Raw genomic sequence first — 21,116 nt, 5'->3', positions numbered from 1 at the left:
GAAAAGAAGGCAAGAGTCTGAGACACAAATGAACCTACACTAAATGCTACCATATGTCAACTGTGGACCTGGTGTTTGAGAATTGTGAGACCTGGCTCAAAGACCCCCACTTTTAATCGCTGTAAGAAGTCTAAACGAACTCTTTGCCATTTTTACTAGCTGATTAACTGACAGATCAAGGAAATACTATTTAAAAACGAATACATTTTATTTGCATGGTGACATTTGGAAGTCATTTTCTTTTTTTTTTTTTAATTTTTTTTTCAACGTTTATTTATTTTTGGGACAGAGAGAGACAGAGCATGAACGGGGGAGGGGCAGAGAGAGAGAGGGAGACACAGAATCGGAAACAGGCTCCAGGCTCTGAGCCATCAGCCCAGAGCCCGACGCGGGGCTCGAACTCACGGACCGCGAGATCGTGACCTGGCTGAAGTCGGACGCTTAACCAACTGCGCCACCCAGGCGCCCCTGGAAGTCATTTTCAATATACTAATAATCAAAATGGAAGTGTGTGGGGGATGGGTGAAATAAGTAAAGAGGATTAAGAGTATACTTAAATTGATGAATACTGAGGAGTGTACAGAATTGTTGATTCATTATACTGTACACCTGAAACTACTGTAACACTGTGTGTTAATTGAGCAAAAAAATGAGGGAAGGTGACTGAATAAGAATTTAGTTAGGTACACTCAATGTTTGTTGAATATAATGCAAACTATGTTATATTCTAATTTTGACCCTGCTCTACTCAGCATTTTAATGGAGACCTTAAGTCATTCTTATTAGATTTTTATTTGTCCTGATGTTTAGTTGTTTTAATGTATTTGGATGACATAATTCCATAGTTCTAAAGATACATGGGAATGATAGACTTAAAACAACAATTTGAACAGAAAAGTTCTGAAATTTTTCTCTGCCTGCAGAAGCAACATTTAGCAGAAAATGTTTTATTGTAGAAAGTTGGAAAAAAGAATATAGAAATATATAGTCTACGATTGAAATTACCTGTGCTTTCTCTGCCAAAACATAATCACTGATAGTTATATTTTGCATTCTTCACTCGGTACTATAATGTAAACATTTTCCAATGACATTGAAAATTTTTGGCACATGTACAATAACTCTATCACATGCCTGTCCTGTAATTTCTTGAAGCTAGTGCCTCCAGACATTAAGTTTTTTTCTGTTTTACCATTATGCTGATCCTATGAACAGGGACAAGTGTTATATGCAGCCTATAGCATCAAATACATTTAAATATGAGGCTATTGACTGAGGGAAATTTGCTTATGAACACTTAAGAAGAAACTACCTTGATTACTGGATGTTTAGTGCATGTAATTAGTTTGCATACTTGTATTTTTCATGTGGCACACACTTGTCTCACAATTGTTTGTGTGTTTGTCACCTTCACTACTATGCTGTAAGATCACTAAAAATCGAGATTCCATTTTATGCATTTCTGAATGTTCCGTAGTGATACATTTAGACTATATGTTGGAATTTAATTAAAACGTGATTCAGCTGCTGAGCAACTCATATAATTTTAGTTTGCCTTAATTACATAGGAGGTCCAAAGCTAAGAAACCTAAGTTTAGGAGCACCAATCAGATTAAATCTAACTCTAGCCCATACCTGGTATTTTAAAACTTGGAAATAAGATTTATCAGAGTCATGATTATCAGTCTTCACATCTTTAAGACTGTCAGATAGGAACAATACTCAGCTTCCTCTATGTCGGTTCAGGGTTCAAAACAAGCTTTAAATGAACCAAGTCATAATAAGACAGGCTTCCATTAGGTGTAAAACTTTGCTAATGGAAAAATTTGCTACCATATTCAGGAAGGAGTTGTCTCCTTCTGGGAATAGTAAATCCTATAGTAAGTGTAAGGTTATACTAAATGACCTCCATAATCCCTTCCTCTCTGTGTTTCTAATGATTCTAACACATAATTAAGTGTTTACAGTCAATAAACTAAAAGTCATGGGGGAAACGTAGTAGTTGACCTTGTGGTTTTTATTTGATTATATGGCTAGGTTTTGAAAGTTATTATTAATTTGTCATATGTAACAAATAATATCCTATGGCTACAGGGTCAGTGCACCATTGTTGTTGTTGTTGTTTTCATCCTGAAGGAAATGGAGGAATATTTCCAATTATAGTAATGATTATAGTGTAGAACAATTGCAGGTTTGTGTCTCACTATTAATTCATTAGATTATTTTTTCTTTCTTAGAAGGTTTGCCATATTCCTAAATGCCTTTTCATAGTATGTGTTGTTGCCATTTCTCTTTAACCTCCCCTCCATGGGTACATCTATCCAGTTTAATAAGTATCAATGAGAAGATATTATAACTTTATAGAAATTAACTCCATAGCCAGATATTCAGTAGCACAAATGTTTCACAACATTAGATACAACTGTAAACAGTAGGTTTGCATTTTCAGAATTTCTGCATTCTGGTACCTAACATAAAATTAAAATTTCCCCCGAACAGTATTCCCTTCAAGCCATCATTGTATACAAAAAAATTTGCTCGTGGTTAAAAAATACTATTCTGAAATAATGAAATACTCTTGGAATCCTCCTCAAAAACTACATTTTTTATTTATTAAAGGTAAACTTAATTTGATTATGTAATGATCATTTTGTGTTGAGTGCAGGTAGGTTTGAGGTTATATTTTAAGCATTTCTTGACAGCTGTGTTACTTTCTGCCTCCATTTTGGTGTAACTTGTCAACGGACTGTATAAGTATTGTTTGAGGCTCAATGATGGATTCTAAATCATGAATCCATGGAGATCTTAAAGAAGATAAAACCAGTGCTTGACACATGCGTAAACTCAGTATTTCTTAATGTCCTTTAAAAAAAACAAACAAAAAAAACAAAAAACAAAACTAGCCTACCGAAATGGAAGTCTCTAAGTCCTTGACATATGGAAGGGCAGCATTTCTAAAATGTATTTGTCAAAACCAATTTTTACACAAGACATTGTGACAAAAGATTTCATTACATCACTGACAATTGCCTCTTTGGAACCTGCAATAAGAAGATCCTGAGACATCCCTGATTTCCTCCCATTGAAGGAATCAGTCATGTGTGAGGTAGGGAGGTTATCCCAGACCCTTTCCATACCTCTTGGCATGGTCAGGAAAATTAGTCAAACTGATTTGAGCTCAGTCAGATCCCTAGCTCTGTGCACGTCAAGTACCTATAAATGGGTCTAATGAAGGCCTCTTTTGGTCTCCCTGTACATTGATCTTTCAAATGATTTAGATTACTAGAAGAGTAATAATGATTAACATCTCAACAGGTAACTATTCAGTTCTAATCACAGGAGGACTGTGTGAGAGGGAGTTGGTAGTTAGGGAAGGAAGGGAGAGTGTCTCCCCATTGCACAGCTCATCTGGTATTGCCCATTTACTGAGATGATGGCTTCTCATCATTTGGATCACAAACCATATTATTCCAAACAGTGGTGATCTCCACTTAATAGATGGTTTTTTAAAGGTCTAAACACAAAGTTAGTGTGCTTCTAAACCAAGAAGTATCTTTAATGCTAACGGTGGAAACTCAAATATTTTAAGTTACTAATTAAACAAGGGTAGTATGCTTTTTAGCTTAAATATGCTTTTGGACTAGTAGGTACTTTATGTTAACCTTTTTTTTTTGTAGTCTTAAAGGGTATTTCACTTATTTGATTAAAAAGTCATTTATTGTCAAGTTCAAATAATTTTGTCTAAAAAGGTGTGGATGATAACTAATTAGTATATATGATAACTAAATATGCATTCACCATACTAATAAGCATCTGCAGTATGCTAAGGCAATGAAGTTGGTGCTGGTCTACCTTATAAAATTTATATTAATGTGGTAAGCACTTTAAACAGTACGTTTAATTAACTGTCAGAGTGAAACCCTACATTTTTCTCCTTTGCCCGCCCCCCCTTTATTTCCCATAGCTTGACCAATCAATTGAAGAGACGCTAAATTTACTTCTGGTTTTGAGATTACTTCCCTTTGTGATTTAACTCAACATAAGTTAAGTCAGATCAAACAATTTGATTTGGGTTCAATATGGTGCTATTTTGATCTGAAGGTCAATTTACCAACAGGCAGGGACAGTTTCTCATTATTTTCCTTTGCTGCTCCGTGCAGTCTTTACTGAAGTCTTTCAAGCAATGTGTGACCTCTGTTTCAATACTTCTCCTAGATTTCACAGGCTGTCCCCACCACTCAGCCATCACTAACACAGACAACTGTAATGGAAACGGTAACTATGGTGACCACGAGGGAGCAAATTCTGGTAAAGCATGCCCAAGAGGAACTGCCACCACCACCTCCCCAAAAGAAGAGGCAGATTATTGTGGATTCCGAAATTAGGAAAAGGTGAGAGGCTCTTACTCATGGCTTTATCCTGAAGCAAAAAGTAATTGTTAAGCAGGAAAACTCATTTATAGCTGTTGGATGGTAGTGCGTTTATTTAAACAATATTTCTAGAAGCCTCAGGTGCCTGTAATGTCAGTTAAGTTAGAAAAATTGTGAAGTGAATTTTAAAATTTGCCCCAGGAATCGGCATCCTAACAAAAGCTTAATGCTTAATGGAAATATTGTTTTCCTGGATTAAAAGAAGAAACCACGGGTGATGAACTGCCACAGACTCATTTTATCCTGAGTTTTTCCCCCCTTATGAAGAGTCTGTTTGTTCAGTGCCTACTTTTGCATTACGTGTCTTTTCTTCCAGTAATGGAAAGTACATTTTCATGAAGAAGAAGTACACCTATAATAGACAAGATCCATTCTGCTAGTTTATGAGAACATAATGTCTCAATCTGCACATCCTAAATCAGGAGTAATTACAGAATAGATTTCCTGTTCTTTGATATTTATAAAGTCTTATCTTGAAGGTGTTAGAATTTTTAACTTGTCTTTTGGTGGATATTTGCAACTAGACATTGTAGATAAGTTAGGTATTATGTACATCCTTGGGTATATTAAAATGATGAGAATAAAATTTCATAAATGCAGAACTACCATGAAAGTCATAAAAGGGTACAGTTTCTTTTTCTTTCCAATTATTATCATTCTAAGATTAAGAAAGAACATTAAAATCTGCCTTATGTTTCTTAGCAGCATATGTTTAGGAATGCGTGGAACACTTGACATTAGAATTTATGTATACAAGGGTATAGAAGTATGAGAAGAAGAACACATACCTAAAAATAGCATGTCAGATGTTCTAGACAAAGGAAAAAAAAAACACCTAGAGAAGTTACTCAAGTACATTATTTGGGACTTTCAATACTTCTCTTTTAATCCGTGATTTGTAACCTGCTGTCATAATTCCCGCAGTGAACTGCTAGGCTTTTCTCCCTGGTTGTATCTGCGTGGCTGGGTGAATCCTCTCATCCAATGGTCAGCAAACTAAAGCCAGTTGACTAGGTCCACCTTACTTCCAGTTTTTGTATGGCTCATGAGCTAAGAATTCTTTTTATATTTTGAAATGGTTGAAAATGATCAAAAGAAGGATATTTTGTGACATGTGAAAATACTATGAAATTCAGGTGACAGTGTCCATAAATAAGGTTTTATTGAAACACAGCCACAGTCATTTATATATACATCATCTGTGGTTGCTTTAACATTACAAGGGCAGGGTTGGGTGATTACCACAGAGACTATATGGCCCACAAAGCCTAAAATATTTACTATCTGGCCTCTCACAGAAGAAGTTTGCTGACCCTCATTCCAGTTAAATGGTTCTTTGAATCTTTAAGCATTAGCATTCTATTTGGGGCAACAGCTTTCAAGGATCTACTCCTAATAGTAGCTGAAAATTTAACATTGATGGAAAAAAAAACATAATGGCAGAAACAAATCTGTAAAGCTTTTAATGAATCTGCATTTTATGAACCTAATAGCATGGATATTAATTTCACGTCATGTGAAACATGTGTCTCCAGACAGTGCTTAGTGGAGGCATGGATTTACGGATCCTTTGTGACAACTCAACAGCTCTTCACCAATTTTCTAAGCAGAGCAGTGTGGAAACCTAGTTGTCTTACCCTCCTAATGTGTTCAACATTCTACTAATACAGAAATCAGCAGAACAAGTTGATTCATGTCCGTCTCTCTCTTGGCTCCTGCCAAATATATTCTTGGCTTCTGTTTGGTGAATGTTATTTGGTTAAAGAAAATAAGTTCTGATTGCTTTTTGTTTTCAGGAAAGTGTGGCTAGTGGTGAAATATTTTGTCTCCTAAATTCTGTTCGCATCTTATCCTCTCAGCAGTTTTTATAAGTGCCTGAAATGAGATGACCAATTGGGACCCTAAAGAATATATTACTTAAATAAAAGCTAACACTTACTGATGATTTTATTGTGTGCTCAGTGCTAGATTAAATGCTTTATCTGCATGGCATGTTTATTCTTCGCGGTTACCCTACAAGATAAGTATGGCTAATATTACTATTATACACTGCTATAGAATATCTGAGCCAGGATCTCAACTGAGGTAGCGTACTACAGAAGCTAGACTGGGTAGGAATATGTTTCTTCAGTAGATAAATGATTAACGTGATCTTACGTCTTGGTTTCCCTAAATCCATCCCAGGTTATATGTTTTGTGATATCATAATTATATGTAAGACCAACTTTCACTGTCAAATATGTCCAGATATGGACAGTACAATAAGATGGATGCTGTATATAAGATTCTAGATCAATAAATTTGTACTGAACAAAGAGCAGAAACACGTGAACATTTAGGACGGTTAAATTCAATAAGTGATTGGGGTGCCTGTGTGGCTCAGTCAGTTAGGTGTCTGACTTTGGCTCAGGTCATGATCTCACAGCTTGTGGGTTCAAGCCCTCTGTCGGGGTCTGTGCTGACAGCTCAGAGCCTGGAACCTGCTTCGGATTCTGTGTCTCCCTCTGTCTCTCTGCCCCTCCCCCACTCACATACACTCTCTCTCTCTCAAAAAATAAACATTTAAAAAACTTTAAAAAAATAAAAAAAATCAATAACTGATAATTGTCTACAGGATGACAGCTGCTTAAGAGAGTGTAATGGTTCAGGTTGCATCATACAAACATGACTGAAAACTTCATGATAGCTCGTGCCTGTCTCTTGTCCCATGTGAGAACCACTAGCACTTAACTGTCAAGACGGTAGTCTTGACAATCTTTTGAATGCTCATCTTTTAAAAATGACCTCCTTTTTCATTTTCTCTGACACACAACTAGTTCTGCACCTACCACTGGCTTGTTTTGTACCTTTGCCTAATTACTATTGTAGTATCTCATAAATGCATGTGTTTTGCTTTTTTGATTTCATTTGAATTGCTTCTTTATGTTGATTCAAGTCTGGCACTAAGTGAATGACCCTGAGATCTTACTTACAGCTTCATATCTGACTCTCTCCCCTAAATTTCATGTTTATATCTTTATTTTATTTTTTTTTATTTTTTAATGTTTATTTATTTTTGAGAGACAGGGCAATGCAACATGAGTGGGGGAGGGGGAGAGAGACACACACACCCAGAAATCCGAAATAGGCTCCAAGCTCTGAGCCATCAGCACAGAGCCTGATGTGGGGCTCAAACTCACAGAGCTGTGAGATCATGATCTTAGTCGAAGTCGGACACTTAACCGACGGAGGCACCCAGGCCCTCTCATGTTTATGTCTTTAAAACTATGTACTTTACTTGTGCATCTAGTCAGTGTGTCAATATTTTTAAATCAAATGCAAACCATTGTTGCCTCTGTTTATTTAACTACACCAACTTTTACATTGTGCAAATATTTTACTTCTTAAAATTTCTTGCCTGTATGTCCAAAGGAGTGGCCAATATTGGGAAAAACATGGACTTTGGAACCAGAATTACTCATGGTTGAAACCTGCCTGTCTTAACTATAAGCTTATGATTCCAGGCAAATTACCTAATACCTGTGCCTCAAATTCACTCTCATCACTTTATAAAATACTGAGGATGAAGTGGAAACATTTGATATAGTGCCTGTAAGGTAGTAAGAATTCAGCGAATGCAGTAGCTGTTGTTCTTGTCATTTGGATATGGTGGACATGGAAGGGTTAGGGGTGGATGTGGTGGAGGTGATGGAGGTGGGAGAGATGGTGATGGAGACAGTGGTGGGAGAGGTGGTGATGGTGATGAAGGCGGCAGTCGGGGTGGGGGTGGAAACAGTGATTATGTGCTATTGGTAAAAAAAAAAAAATCCCATAATAAACGTCATCTCAAACTTAAAGAATATAACAACAGATTACCTTCTCATCTTCCTCTTGAAAACAAAATTTACCACCCGACTTCTCCATTTCTGTCAATCTCAGCTCTCCTGTCTTGTCCCTTATTTATTATTATTGCATTATACTATTGGGCTAGTGAGCATTTCAGTTATTTCCCAATCATTCTAACTGCCAACTCCATAACCTAAGCCATATATGTCCATGCTGTGATGCTTGCCCCCTTTCTGATTAATCCACATCAAATTAATGTATCTAAAATGTGGCTTTTATGCTGACCTTCCAGACTTGAGATCGTGGTAACTCCAGTTACCCCCAAAATAAAACATAAGTCACTTCTTACGATATTCAATATTATCTCCCACCACTCTTATTTCTAGCTTCCCCAGCATCTTTCCACTTCAGCCAGTAAATTACATTACCTTCTTTTGGTAGATGTCTTACTGTTACCCACATCAATTTTTCTCATCACCACTTACAACAAAGGGGTCCTATTATTATCCTCCTTTATATTTTACTTAGATCCCATATATATAGTACCATGCATGCAATAGTCAACGAATATTTGTTGAAAGAGTGAATAAATACAGTTCAACTAATTGTGATGATTAACATTTTATATTCCTTGGCACTTAAGAATTTCGCCTGGTTCTTCATGGAATGGTTGTTAATAAACAAATGAACATTCTAATAAACTTTAATAATTCTATTTTTGCCCATTAGGACATTGTCATTTACTCCCAACTGTTAAAGGATTTAAGACTCGGCTTTGTACCACACTTGTTTTTTTTTTGTTTTGTTTTGTTTTTAATATCTAAGATGTGTTTAGTTGATTCCTTAATAATTACACAGTTTCTACTGTTGTTGTATTTACTGCATAAATTGTCCTCCTCACACTAAGATATACAAAAATGTTAATGATGTTGGGTCACAGGGTAATTATTTTTAACAGTAAATTATCCCTGCGGTTCAGTGATATTATTTTACATATAGGTAATTATCAGAGTATGGAACTCAGACTATGTTAAAACTAGATCTATTATCTAGTTAATTGGAATTTATTGAGGAGATTAGTTTCTAATCATGTAGCAGTTCTTTTAAAAGACGTTCATAACAGCTTTCATTTACATTTTTGCATCAACCAGGTGAAACCAACTGCAAATTGAATCTTTTTTTTAGGTAAATGCTATCTCAATAAAGATAATTTGCCCAAGTATAGTGTTAGTAAATGAGTATCTTTGACCTGAAGAGGAGTATAGAGACATTTGTAAATACCGAAATTCACCTAGTCTTTTTATCTTCTCCTGGCTGAGCAGACTTGAGTCTTCAGTTTGCTTTCTCTGACTGTTCCTTGCATGCTTACTAAATGGCAGAATAAATTGCTGGGTCAGTTACAGGCCTGCGTTAGTTAGTTAGTTAGTTAGTTAGTAAGTAAGTTAGTTAGTTAGTTAGTTTTATTTTGCAGCTTAATTGTTTTTGTTTTGTTTTGCTTTCTTTCTTTTTATGTCCATTTCCTGACATGAATTTATGTCACAGCATTGAAAGGAAGTTAGATAAGTGTTAGATAAGACCCCTTCTGCAGTTTTATAAGATCATTGCCTAAAATATTTTTGTGTTGGATATTCATTTGAACTTTGCTTCCCAAATTATAATCTGGAAGTGATAAACTAAAACAATTTAGTTTATTTCAAGACTCTAACTAGATAATTAATATGTCTAAGCTATTTTTTTTTAATTTTCTATATGATAATTTGATCCTAAAATACTCAGGGTGTTGGTCTCAGTGATAACATTTTTGCCCCTAGGCAGGATCCAGAAAAAAATGAAACTTTGCATCTTTTATCTAAGGAGATGAGACTCTGGAGTTGTCTACAGTTACAGGTTAATTGAAATCCGGAAAGGTTAAATAACTTGCTTTCAGTTGCAAAATAAGGACTACTGCTGAGTCTCCTAATTTCTATTCCAGTGTTAGAGTTGCAATGGCTTGCTTCTTTTTATGTATTGGAGTCAAATGACCTTGGTCATAGACTCAGATTTCAGTTTAGAAACTATTTTTGGTGAAGAATAGAAACCTTACACTCCATCTTCAGATATTCCAAAAGATCACCACCTACTTTAGATTCTTAAAATTATTTTGTCATATAAGTCAAGAATAACTTAATAAATATGTTTTGGAGAATATAGGAATGTGAATTCTAGAGGCAAACTAAAGGGCCAGAGAATACCTAGAGCCGTGACATTGTTTGTGCAGTGCATTAAACAGCAGCATCACTTGGGACCATATTAGAAATGCGAATTTGGAGGGGGCTGCGCCAAACTTGCTGAATCACACACTCTGCAGGTGGGCCTAGGAATCTTTTACAAGCTCCCAGGACATTCTGGTAAGCCTTAAGGTTTGAGAACCATTGCCCCCAAACAGTGCTTCTTATATATTAGCATAAATCAGAATTATCTGGAGGGCTTATGAAAAGACAGATTGCTTCTTCCTATCAGAGTTTCCGTGACTTTAGGTCTTGAGTGGTGCCTGAGAAACTTAATTTCTTTTTTTTTAAGTTTATTTATTTATTTATTTTGAGAGAGAGAGAGAGAGACATAAAGACAGAGAGAAAGAGAGAGAGAATGAGTAGGAGAAGGCAGAGAGAGAAAGAGGGAGAGTCCCAAGTGGGCTCCACGCTGTCAGTGCACAGCCTCACGCGGGGCTTGACCTCACAAACCATGAGATCATCACCTGAGCAGAAATCAAGAGTTGGACACTTAACTGACTCAGCCACCCTGGCGCCCTGAGAAACTTAATTGCCGACAGGTTCCCAGGTTATGCTGATGCTTCTGGTTCAGGACCCACCTTTTGGAAATCAGTGCCCTTGAGCATCATCGTAGCTGCAGCCTGACTCTTGATTCTTTTTCCCAAACCAGTCTCACTGATAGGAACCATTAATTCCCAGTTAGGCTAAGTGATGCTCCTGATCCATCTTGTGACACCCCTATTGCTTTATGTTGAAATGATCTATTCACATACCTGTTTGATCCACTCGACCTAAAGCTTCACTAGGCCAGGGTCCATACCTCACTCCTTACCTGGTGTGGGGTCTTCTATATGGTACATGCCCAATACATGTTAAGAACTGAAATGCACTATAGTGGAACTGGTCCTATAAAATAGTCTACATAGTTCTGGATATCTAACTACAGCAGGTGTATGAAAATGTGCTCTTCCAGAATGCAAGTCATACAGGGATGCCAACAGAGAGAAAGGCGAGGCCATATTCCCAGAGCCATGACATGCTTTTTTATTTGTTCCCTGAGTGAAGGAAATGGTAGTCCTATTTATTATTTATTCATCTGAAAGAAGAAGCATAGCTGCGTGCCAGGAGAAGTTGGTTTTTAATCAGAGGATCTGAACTACCTCTTTTTTCCTTACTTGTGTTTCTTTCCTTCACCCTTTCCTACACTGAGCACTGAAACTGACCTCAGCAAGGTCACCAGAGAGCTCCTTAATTGCTGACTCCAAAGGTCACTCTTCAGTTCTTCTTGACCTTCGTGCTGTGCTTGACAGTGATGATGATTAGTCCCTTCTTGAAATTTTCCACTCCTTTGGCTTCTGGGTCATTGTTCCCTCCTGTTTCTTTTTTCCTTTCTGCTTTCTTGCTGTGGCTTCTCAGTCTCCTCGTCTTATCTCTTTAATAGTCTCCACAAGATTCAAATTTTGGTTTCATTTCCTTCTCACAACGTGTTCTTTCCCAAGGCAGTCTCATTTATAGTCTTCTGTCTATTGGCCATCTATAGCGGATGATTTCTGAATTAATATCTCCAGCTTGACCTCCCTCCTCTTGATGTTCCTATCTATGTGATCCAAATGTTTATTGGACATTTGCACCTGGACTTCTTAGAGAAGTTTCAGATGTAGTTCCACAGTATACACTGCACAACGTTAGAGAGCACCATTCACATCATCGATTCTGAGAGCAGCGCCTTGTGGCGTTATGCCGTGAACAACCTGTGCAACCATTTCCAGTGGTCCTAAAACCTGCCCCCTCAATAAAACCCTCCAAGTGTGCCCATTAGATTCTCTTTAATTTAGCCTGTCCTTCATATACAGGCTTCATCCTAATTTAGTCTCTGATCATTTTCTGCATGAAATTTGTAACTGATCCCGCTGCCTCTACATTCACCCTTCTTCCTCATATACTTCACAGCCTCCTGAGGGCCATCTTAAAATGCACCTCTAATTAGATCATTGCTCTCTGCCCATAGTCCTTGAAATGCATAGCACAAAACTTCCTTTCTGATCTTTAGCTGCCTGCCTCTCCAGCTTCACTCCCTTTTCCCCTGCCCATTTCTTTATATGCCACTGCTCCTCAAAATAGTCTGCAAGCTGTTTATTACCAGGGCACCATGAGATAAGGAGCTTGGGCTAGAATGTAAATCAATGCGCTGCTTCCTTTGTCAAGAAAGTTGTGCAATTAAAAAGAAATCAGATGGAATAGTATGCTTTGTGCCTTGGTTGATTTATACTCTGGTGACTTTTTCTTGCCACAGACTACTAACAAATAGTTCACAGATTGGCCACAAACTGCTTTTCCAGTGACACTGCCCTCTCCTCAGCTTTAATCAACCACTCTCTGATCTCCAAAATGCTCTCTGTTGCTTCAAGTTTCTCTTTCTTTGCACCTACTGTTATCTCTCTCTACCTAAGATTGTCTTTTCTTTACTTTGCCTTTTCCACCTCTCACATTATCCTTGCTTCCCCAATGAGCTTAAGTAGATTTTCTCCCAGGCATTTCTCAGCCTTACTAACACTTCCATTAAAGCACTTGCAGAATTCTATTGTGATGATTTTGGTTTTGCATATCTGTATCTCCAGTGAACTCCTTGAGGGCATGAACCTTTTCTTTTCAACTCCTGACTTACAGCTATAACCCAGAAGTTAGCACATCACGGGTATTCACTAAATATTTATGGGATATTAAGTGGATATTTTGTCAGAGTCCTATCAGGAAAACAGAAACAATTCTAGGTGTTTCGGAGAGAGGAAACCTAATACAGGGAATTGGCCAAGCAGGTGGTAGAAAACTGGGAAGTAACTGGGATAGGGAAGCAACCCAAAACACTAGCGTGTCTGGAGTTTGAGGAACAACGCAGGGAGAGGAGGTTACCAAAGCCCCAAAGCTGGAGCCTTCCAACAGGGGCTAACACTCTCAGGACAGCCAGGCAAGAGTTTGGATCAAAGGAGGGAGGAGCCACCTAAAGGAAACTAAAGCCACAACGGAGATGTAGCTGCTGTAGAAATACCACCAACAGTAGAATGCAAAGCCAAAACACCTTGACATCTTTCTTCCCTCTTTATGTATTCTGCCAGTGCATTCAATTGAACAAACCTAACTGGAAGCCAGAGGACAAGCAATGGGGGGAAATGTAGGTCCCTCAGATACAGAGACGGCAAAAGAAATGTGGTGAGCGGATCTGAGAGTAAATGTGCCTATGACTGCACAGGTTGGTTCTGACCTTGGATCTTCCACTCAGAAACTATGTGACTAAAGAAAGTCACTGAACCTCACTCAGTATCTATTTCTTCGTCTCTGAAATGGAATTTATATGAATTTTCCTGTTTGCCTTCACACTGGGAAGATTTGATTATGTGTGCCTGTCTTGTTGACTGTTGAGGTAAAAATAATACATCTTTTTCCCAGGAGAAGGCTGAATTCCCAATTACTAATTTAGAATAGTTATCCTCCCATTACTACATTTGTGTTAGAATAGAGAATATTTTTGTTCTGACATCTTCTGAGAATATTCTTATTCTTCTGTCTTCCCTGGTCAGGAGCTTGTATCTCTATAAATCAATATAAATCACACCATCGCACACAGATAAAATTATACCTAGCTCCTACGGACTGAATTGTGTCCCCCCCGCCCCAACATTTCATGTGCTGAAGGGCTAACTCCAATTTGGTAGAATTTGGAAACGAGGTGTTTGGGAGGTGATCAAGTTTAGATGAGGTCATGAGGGTGGGGCCCTCATGATGAGATTAGCACCCTTCTAAGAAGAGACAGCAGAGAGCTGGCTCTCTTCTTCCCTGCTGTGTGATGATGCTGTGACAAGATGACTATCTACAACCCAGAAAAGTGACCATGCCAGCAGTTTGATCTTGAACTTCCGGCTTCCAGAACTCTAAGAAAATAAATTGCTGTTGTTTAGGCCACTCATTGACTGGCGTTTTATTATGTCTGCCTGTGCTAAGGCCTTGGCTTTGTAGAGCAGTGAGTTTTACTTTGTGTTTTAACCAAAGTTGATAGAAATGCTCACTAAAAGAAGTACTTGGATTGAAACAACTCATGATGCCAAGGAAACGGCAGTGAGGCAGTAAGTACACGTCAGATTTAAATGGCTTTCTGCATTGCACCAGATAGTTTCTGAACCTTGACTGCAAGTTATTTAAACTTTAAAGACCCACAACATAAAAGCATGTTGAAGTCCTTTAAACTCAGCGAGCTTTCACAGTGAGAGTATTTAAAGTTTAAATTACCTCCCATAGGGTCCAAGGCACCATCCAATGTGTGGAGGGGTGCTTTGAACACTCCTGTAGTCAGTATGAGTCCACTGTGTTTCAGGAATATAGCGACAGCAAAGTTAGCATTCTTGCTAATTTTCATATTCTTTCAACTAATATCTCATCAATTGCTATGATTTGTAAGGCACTCCAGTTGCTATACCTGGGAACTATACTTAGTCCTTCCCTCACTAAGTTTACAATCTAGTATAAGCTATGTCACGAGGAAGTACCAGTACGGTGTTAGAAAAGTTTGAAGGAAGAAAAGTTTACTTCCTGCTGGGAGTTGAACATGGAAAGCTCAGAGAAATTAGCATCTGAGTGGACATTTGAAAGACAGGGGCGTGTTGGCATCAAGGTGAGGTGGGAAAGGTTAATTCAAATGCAAGCTATCCTACAAACCTGTATACAATTGGCGTTTACACAGGGTTGTGTTTCTTTTTCCTAAAGCAGAAGTATGAGGTATTGGAAAGAGGGAAATAAGAGATGAGGTTGAAAAGGTAGGTTGAGTTGGCTTGTAAAAAATGTACTCGATGCCAGACTAAGGAATGTAGACTTTAATCTGGTCATGGAGAGCCAATGAACATTTTTGAGACAGAGCAAAACAATATAGCTGCTGGGAACCATACCATTTTGACCCTCCCTGAGTGTTGGGGGACATCATCTCAACTTTATAGAGCAGGGAGAGCTTGCTCGCTAAAGAGCCAGACAGAAACTATTTTAGACCTTGAGCACCATACAGTTTCTTTTGCAAGTACTCAACTCTGCTTCTCTAGTGAAGATGCAGTCATAAACAGTATGCAAATAAATGAGTATGGCTGTGTTCCAATAAAACTTTATTTACAGAACCAAGTGGTGGGCCAAATTTGTCCCGTGGGCCATAGTTTGCCTTTTCTTGCAATAAAGGGTGCAATATATATATATATATATATATATATATATATGTGTATATATATATATATATATTTTTTTTTTTTTTAGTATAGTTGACATACAGTGCAGTATTCATTTCAGGTATACAGCATAGTGATTCAACTTCTGTATAAGTTATAATGTGCTCACCACAGGTATAGCTACTATCTGTCACTGTGATATGCTATTATAATATTACTGACTATATTCCTTATGTTTGTTTATTCACTTATTTTTAGATTCCACATATGAGTGAAATCATATAATATTTGTCTTTCTCAGTCTGACTTATTGCACTTAGCCTGACACCCTCTAGGACCATCCATATGGTCACAAATGGCATGATCTCATCCTTTTCTATGGCTGTGTAACATTCCATTGTATATATATGCCACCTGTTCCTTATCCATTTGTCTATCAGTGGACACTAATCATCAGGGAAACGCAAATCAAAAGCACAGTGAGATATTGCCTAATACCTGTCAGAATGGATAAAATACAAAAGACAAGACATAACAAGTGCTGGCAAGAATGTGGTGAAAAGGGGATGGTCATGCACTAATGGTGGGAATGTAAACTGATACAGCCACAGTGGAAAACAGTATGGAGGTTCCTCAAAAACTTAAAAACAGAACTGCTATCACCCTGTCAGTGCAGAGCCTGCTTTGGATCCTCTGTCCCTCTCTTTCTCTGCCCCTCCCGACTTGTGCTCTCTCCCCCCACCAAATAAATAAAACAGAAAAAAAAAATAGAAATACTATATAATCCAATAATTATGTTACTGGGTATACTTACCCAAAGAAAGCAAAAACACTAATTCGAAAAGATATCTGTACCCCTATGTTTATTGCAGCAGTATTTACAAGATACGGATGCAGTTTTTATTCTTGTGGTTACCATAATAGTTTGTAATTTGCCAGTTCTTTTTTGTTTGTTTTCATTTTTAATTTCATTTAATTTTATTTGAGAGAGAGAGAGAGAGAGAGAGAGAGAGAGAGAGAGAGAGAGAAAGCAAAGGCAGGGGAGAGAGAGAGAGGGAGAAAGAGATTCTTAAATAGGCTCCATGCTCAGTGTAGTACCCAATGCGGGGCTTGGTCCTGAGACCCTGGGATCATGACCTGAGCCGAAATCATGAGCTGGATGCTCAATGGACTGAGCCCCCCAGACACCCCTAATTTACCAGTGCTTAACAAAACACTACAACAAACATGTGTCTTCTCAAAAGATAATGTGAAAAGTAGCATGGTGCTGGCTTAAACCCAGTAAGAGGCATGGAAGGCAGTGATCATAGTAGCTGACACAAATATGCCAAGGGGACAAATGAGGCACAGAAAGGTCAGGTGACTTGTTCACACTTGCAAAATTTACAGGAAGCAGTTTAGCCAGGATTTGAACCCAGGCATCGAGCACAGGATGCTGCGTTCTTAAATTCTATGTCATGCCATCTTTTGAAATGAGAAGTTAAAGGTGATTTCATCAAATTATTTAGCTGAAATTAAAAGCTTTCCTGAGACTGTTTAAGAATTTATTGAGATGAGGTCTGTGTATGGAAAATGTGTTCTTATCCTAGATTATGACTGTTCTACATTCTGAAGTCTCATAGACTCTAGGGTCCTGTTGGAGCATTTGGCTATCTTTATATGCAGAGATCAGTTTCAGGGAAGAGACAATTTTTTTCAATGATAGGTGTCTTTTTAGTATCAAGGCAAAAAGGGGGTCCAAGTGTAAGACTTCTAATGCTAACCATTGTCGTAACAACCTTTGTCATCTATGCTTTTAAAAAAAGTTTGTATTTATTTATTTTTCAGAGGTGGGAGGAGCAAAGAGAGAGGGAGAGAGAGAATCCCAAACAGGCTCCTCACTATCAGCGTGGAGCCTGATGCGGGGCTTGAACTCATGAACCATGAGATCATGACCTGAGCCCTAATCAAGAATCAGACACTTGGGGCGCCTGGGTGGTGCAGTCGGTTAAGCATCCGACTTCAGCCAGGTCACGATCTCGCGGTCCGTGAGTTCGAGCCCCGCGTCAGGCTCTGGGCTGATGGCTCAGAGCCTGGAGCCTGTTTCCGATTCTGTGTCTCCCTCTCTCTCTGCCCCTCCCCCATTCATGCTCTGTCTCTCTCTGTCCCAAAAAAAATAAATAAACGTTGAAAAAAAAAAAAAGAATCAGACACTTAACCAGCTGAGCACCCCCCAGACACCCCCATCATCTATGTTTTATATCAGAATACACAACAGTTTGGAAATTCGGGGATTTTAGGCAATTAAGGAATATTCCAAAGCAAAGATAAACTGGGAATGGCAACCATTTAATAATGCCATAGGTGTTATCAGTTAGGCAGCAACAGATCGTAGTTAAGGTTAATGACAATGTTGAGAATGAATGTCCCAATCAAATTTTGGGACTCCAATCAAATTTTGGCATCATCTAAAGTAGCACAATAGTAACTACCAGACTTTACTATATAGCAATGAACAGAAAATTCATATTGACTTCTCCTTAATTAATTTTTTTTCTTTTCATTTGGAGCAGAGAAAAATAAGTGTAGTGTAGTGGAAATCTTTGGATTTAGACAGACCTGGTTTTGAATTTTAACTCCATTTTTCATTGTGTGTTGAAAGTAGAGGAGGTTTCTAAATCTCTCTCTTCATGGTTAATCTATGGAATTAAGATTATAATAATTTATACTCTTATTGTGGGAGATGAATTTTGTGTGTTTATGAAAGTATGTGACATGAACAAGATGCTTAAGGTGCTGTTTTTCCCTTTTTCTTTGAATGTGATTGAATGTAAAATTAACATCTAGATATGCAGGAGTGTAATTGTAAGCAAATTTATAGAGCATGAGTGTGTGACTATTTATAAAGATTCCAAAATTAGGTAAAATTAATGAACTGGGCAAAAACTTTTGGGTTACAAAGTCCAGAAAATGCTACTCTATTATTTGCATTAAGCCTGTCTCCTCAAATTGAAGGCATTTTCTCAGGGGAATTTGTGTATTATGACTTTAAGATACTTTGGTGTGTGGATTAAAATGGCTGAAGGCATTTTAACTGTGCATCTGAGAGTGTCTTACTAACATGTTCTTTTTATACCATTTTATCTATATCTTTGGACATTTTATGTTTTTCTGTAAGCGAACTCCCATGAAAAATCCATTTGTCACCATGTTATCGTTATGTAGATAAGAAAATAAAAGAGAAGCCAAATTGAGGACCAGACAAGCTGTGAAAGGGAGTGTGCGCCCTCTAGTGACCCACATTTATTTCTCCCAAGGGTTTACACAGCTTTTTTTGGTTTTATCGTTTTAAATAAACATCAAATTTGACTTTAAAATAAATGGCTCAGAGTTTTCCGCTTGAGCATGTTGCATTGTATGATCGTAGATTTGTTACTATGAGAAGATTTCATCTATCACTTAAGAGAATATTTCTATTAACCTGTGTTAAGGTGATTTCACTGCACAGAACTGTGTTGCAAAGGGACTTTCAGTTTGCTGAAAATGAAAAATAGGCTCTAGGCGTCCGTGGCTAAGCCACATTTTATTTCCAATCCTCTGGGTCATGCAGTTTTCATCCACATGCTTGTCCGCTCCTTGGCTTTAAACCTCATTCCTCTAATCTGGTTCTGACATCTTAGAATTGGGGGGATATCCTCGGTTTTGAAGGTATATTTTCCTGAAAGTTGTATTGAGAGAGGTGAGATGGACTTCTTTGCAACCCTACCATGTTTTAGAAATACATATGGCCAAAAGATTTTTTAATGATTGGGATCTGTTTGTTACCCAATTAAGATTATTTTAGTCATTTTTCTCTGCAAGATTTTCAAATATTTTAGTTTAGTGTTACTTTTTGCAGAGAAACAAAATTTTGTAGGAATTTCATTCTGTTTAGTGCAGTCGGCTGTCCAGGAGGTACAAAGGTGAGTATCATCAGTGACAGATAACTCATGGAGTTTTCTAGCATTTGTAGCTTAAAAATACTAAATAATTGGGGTTTCTATCTGAGGGCATCTATTTTAAAAGGCCATCGTTTGATACACATTAAACATATAATTTGCTTTGCCATAATTGACAATGAACAAGGTGCACAGTTTTCAAGACAAATTTCCTGTTTGGGTTTAGAATTCAGATTTTGAAGCACATGTTAAATAGGCATATTTCAGGACAAGGTAAACTACATAGAAATTGATTTTTTAGTATCTTTTAAAGATGCATTTCTGCACAATCTGGAATCATTAAATTTTATGGTACGGAAACATATTATTTTATGACTGATGCATTTAAAGTTACACATATAAAACTAGAAATACGTTTAAGCTTGTAAATAAGATCATGCAAACATAAGGAAAGTAGATTATTTGATAGAACTGTTAATGTAGCGAATTTATAATAATTGAGGACAGTGCCCTTTCTCACTCATCATATTTTGTTTCAGGTCTGTGTGAAGTGTTGAGAACAGTTTAAGGGGTTCGTATTATAACTAGGAATTATAACATCCTTAGATGTTATTTAATTTGATTGCTAGATAAACAGATGGATATAATTGGAATATAAATGTTGCAATGTAAGCAAAGCTGACCTCAGCTTTGTATCTCAGGTCACAATTGCTTTAATTAGTGAGGTAACTAAACACAGTTAAGAGTAATTTCAAAAAGTATTTGTTCGTTTCTATTTTAACACCAGTTAGATGGAAAAAAAGCTTTTTAACTTCTGTAATTTAAAGGAAGATCAGATAAGTTGAGTCATTTGCCTAAGAAAACACCATACAGATCAAGATGATTGATTAAAACCTGTGATACCTCACTTTCAGTTCAGTAACCTTCCACTGCACACTAGTTTTTACATTTAAAACACATATATACACAGGTACAAACACTTACATACATCACACACATTCAAAACCTATAAGGCAATCATGTGGCCCTGTCTCCTCCCCTCCCCAAGAAAAACATACCCACACTGTACAAACACACACATCTGTGTGTCTGTACCATACACAAAATACCTTGGTTTCAAGGAGGTATTTATCGAAATGTTGACTTGTTTTTTCTTGGTTACATGAGATTTTCCCCCTTAAAATATCATGTAACTATGAAAGTATAATAATTACCATGTACTCAACACATTTTAAAGTTTTAAAAATAACTTTGATTTTAGCACTAACAGAATTTATACAGAATTTCATCTGATATTTTATTAGAGCTCTCTGATTCAAATTGAATTTGCGTTCTGTTTATTTAGTTTTTGAAAGCAAGTAACATGTGGAAACATAAGGAGGGACCAGCTTTCCCAGAAAGAAAGCTGAAACGGGAAGGGGAGGGAGAGGTTGATCAAGAAAACCTTCACCGAAGTTGTATATCGTGAACCGAATCTCAAAGGTGGATAGGAATTCA

General features: G+C 37.4%; 1 protein-coding gene across 13 annotated transcripts in view; it reads left to right on the top strand.

The window, feature by feature from the left end:
* Nucleotides 1-21,116, top strand: part of DMD (dystrophin) — a 2,022,811-nt gene that overhangs the window by 643,064 nt on the left and 1,358,631 nt on the right. For all 13 annotated transcript variants that reach the window (XM_047843142.1, XM_047843144.1, XM_047843153.1 and 10 more), the window contains one exon: nucleotides 4,216-4,391. In XM_047843142.1, the coding sequence (XP_047699098.1) occupies nucleotides 4,216-4,391 (176 nt within the window). The remainder of the gene's footprint in view (nucleotides 1-4,215; nucleotides 4,392-21,116) is intronic.

The sequence above is a fragment of the Prionailurus viverrinus genome, chromosome X (assembly GCF_022837055.1).
Source record: "Prionailurus viverrinus isolate Anna chromosome X, UM_Priviv_1.0, whole genome shotgun sequence".
NCBI classification, from domain to species: domain Eukaryota; kingdom Metazoa; phylum Chordata; class Mammalia; order Carnivora; family Felidae; genus Prionailurus; species Prionailurus viverrinus.
The sequence above is the reverse complement of the archived record's forward strand: the minus strand, read 5'-3'. Positions and strand labels throughout refer to the sequence as shown.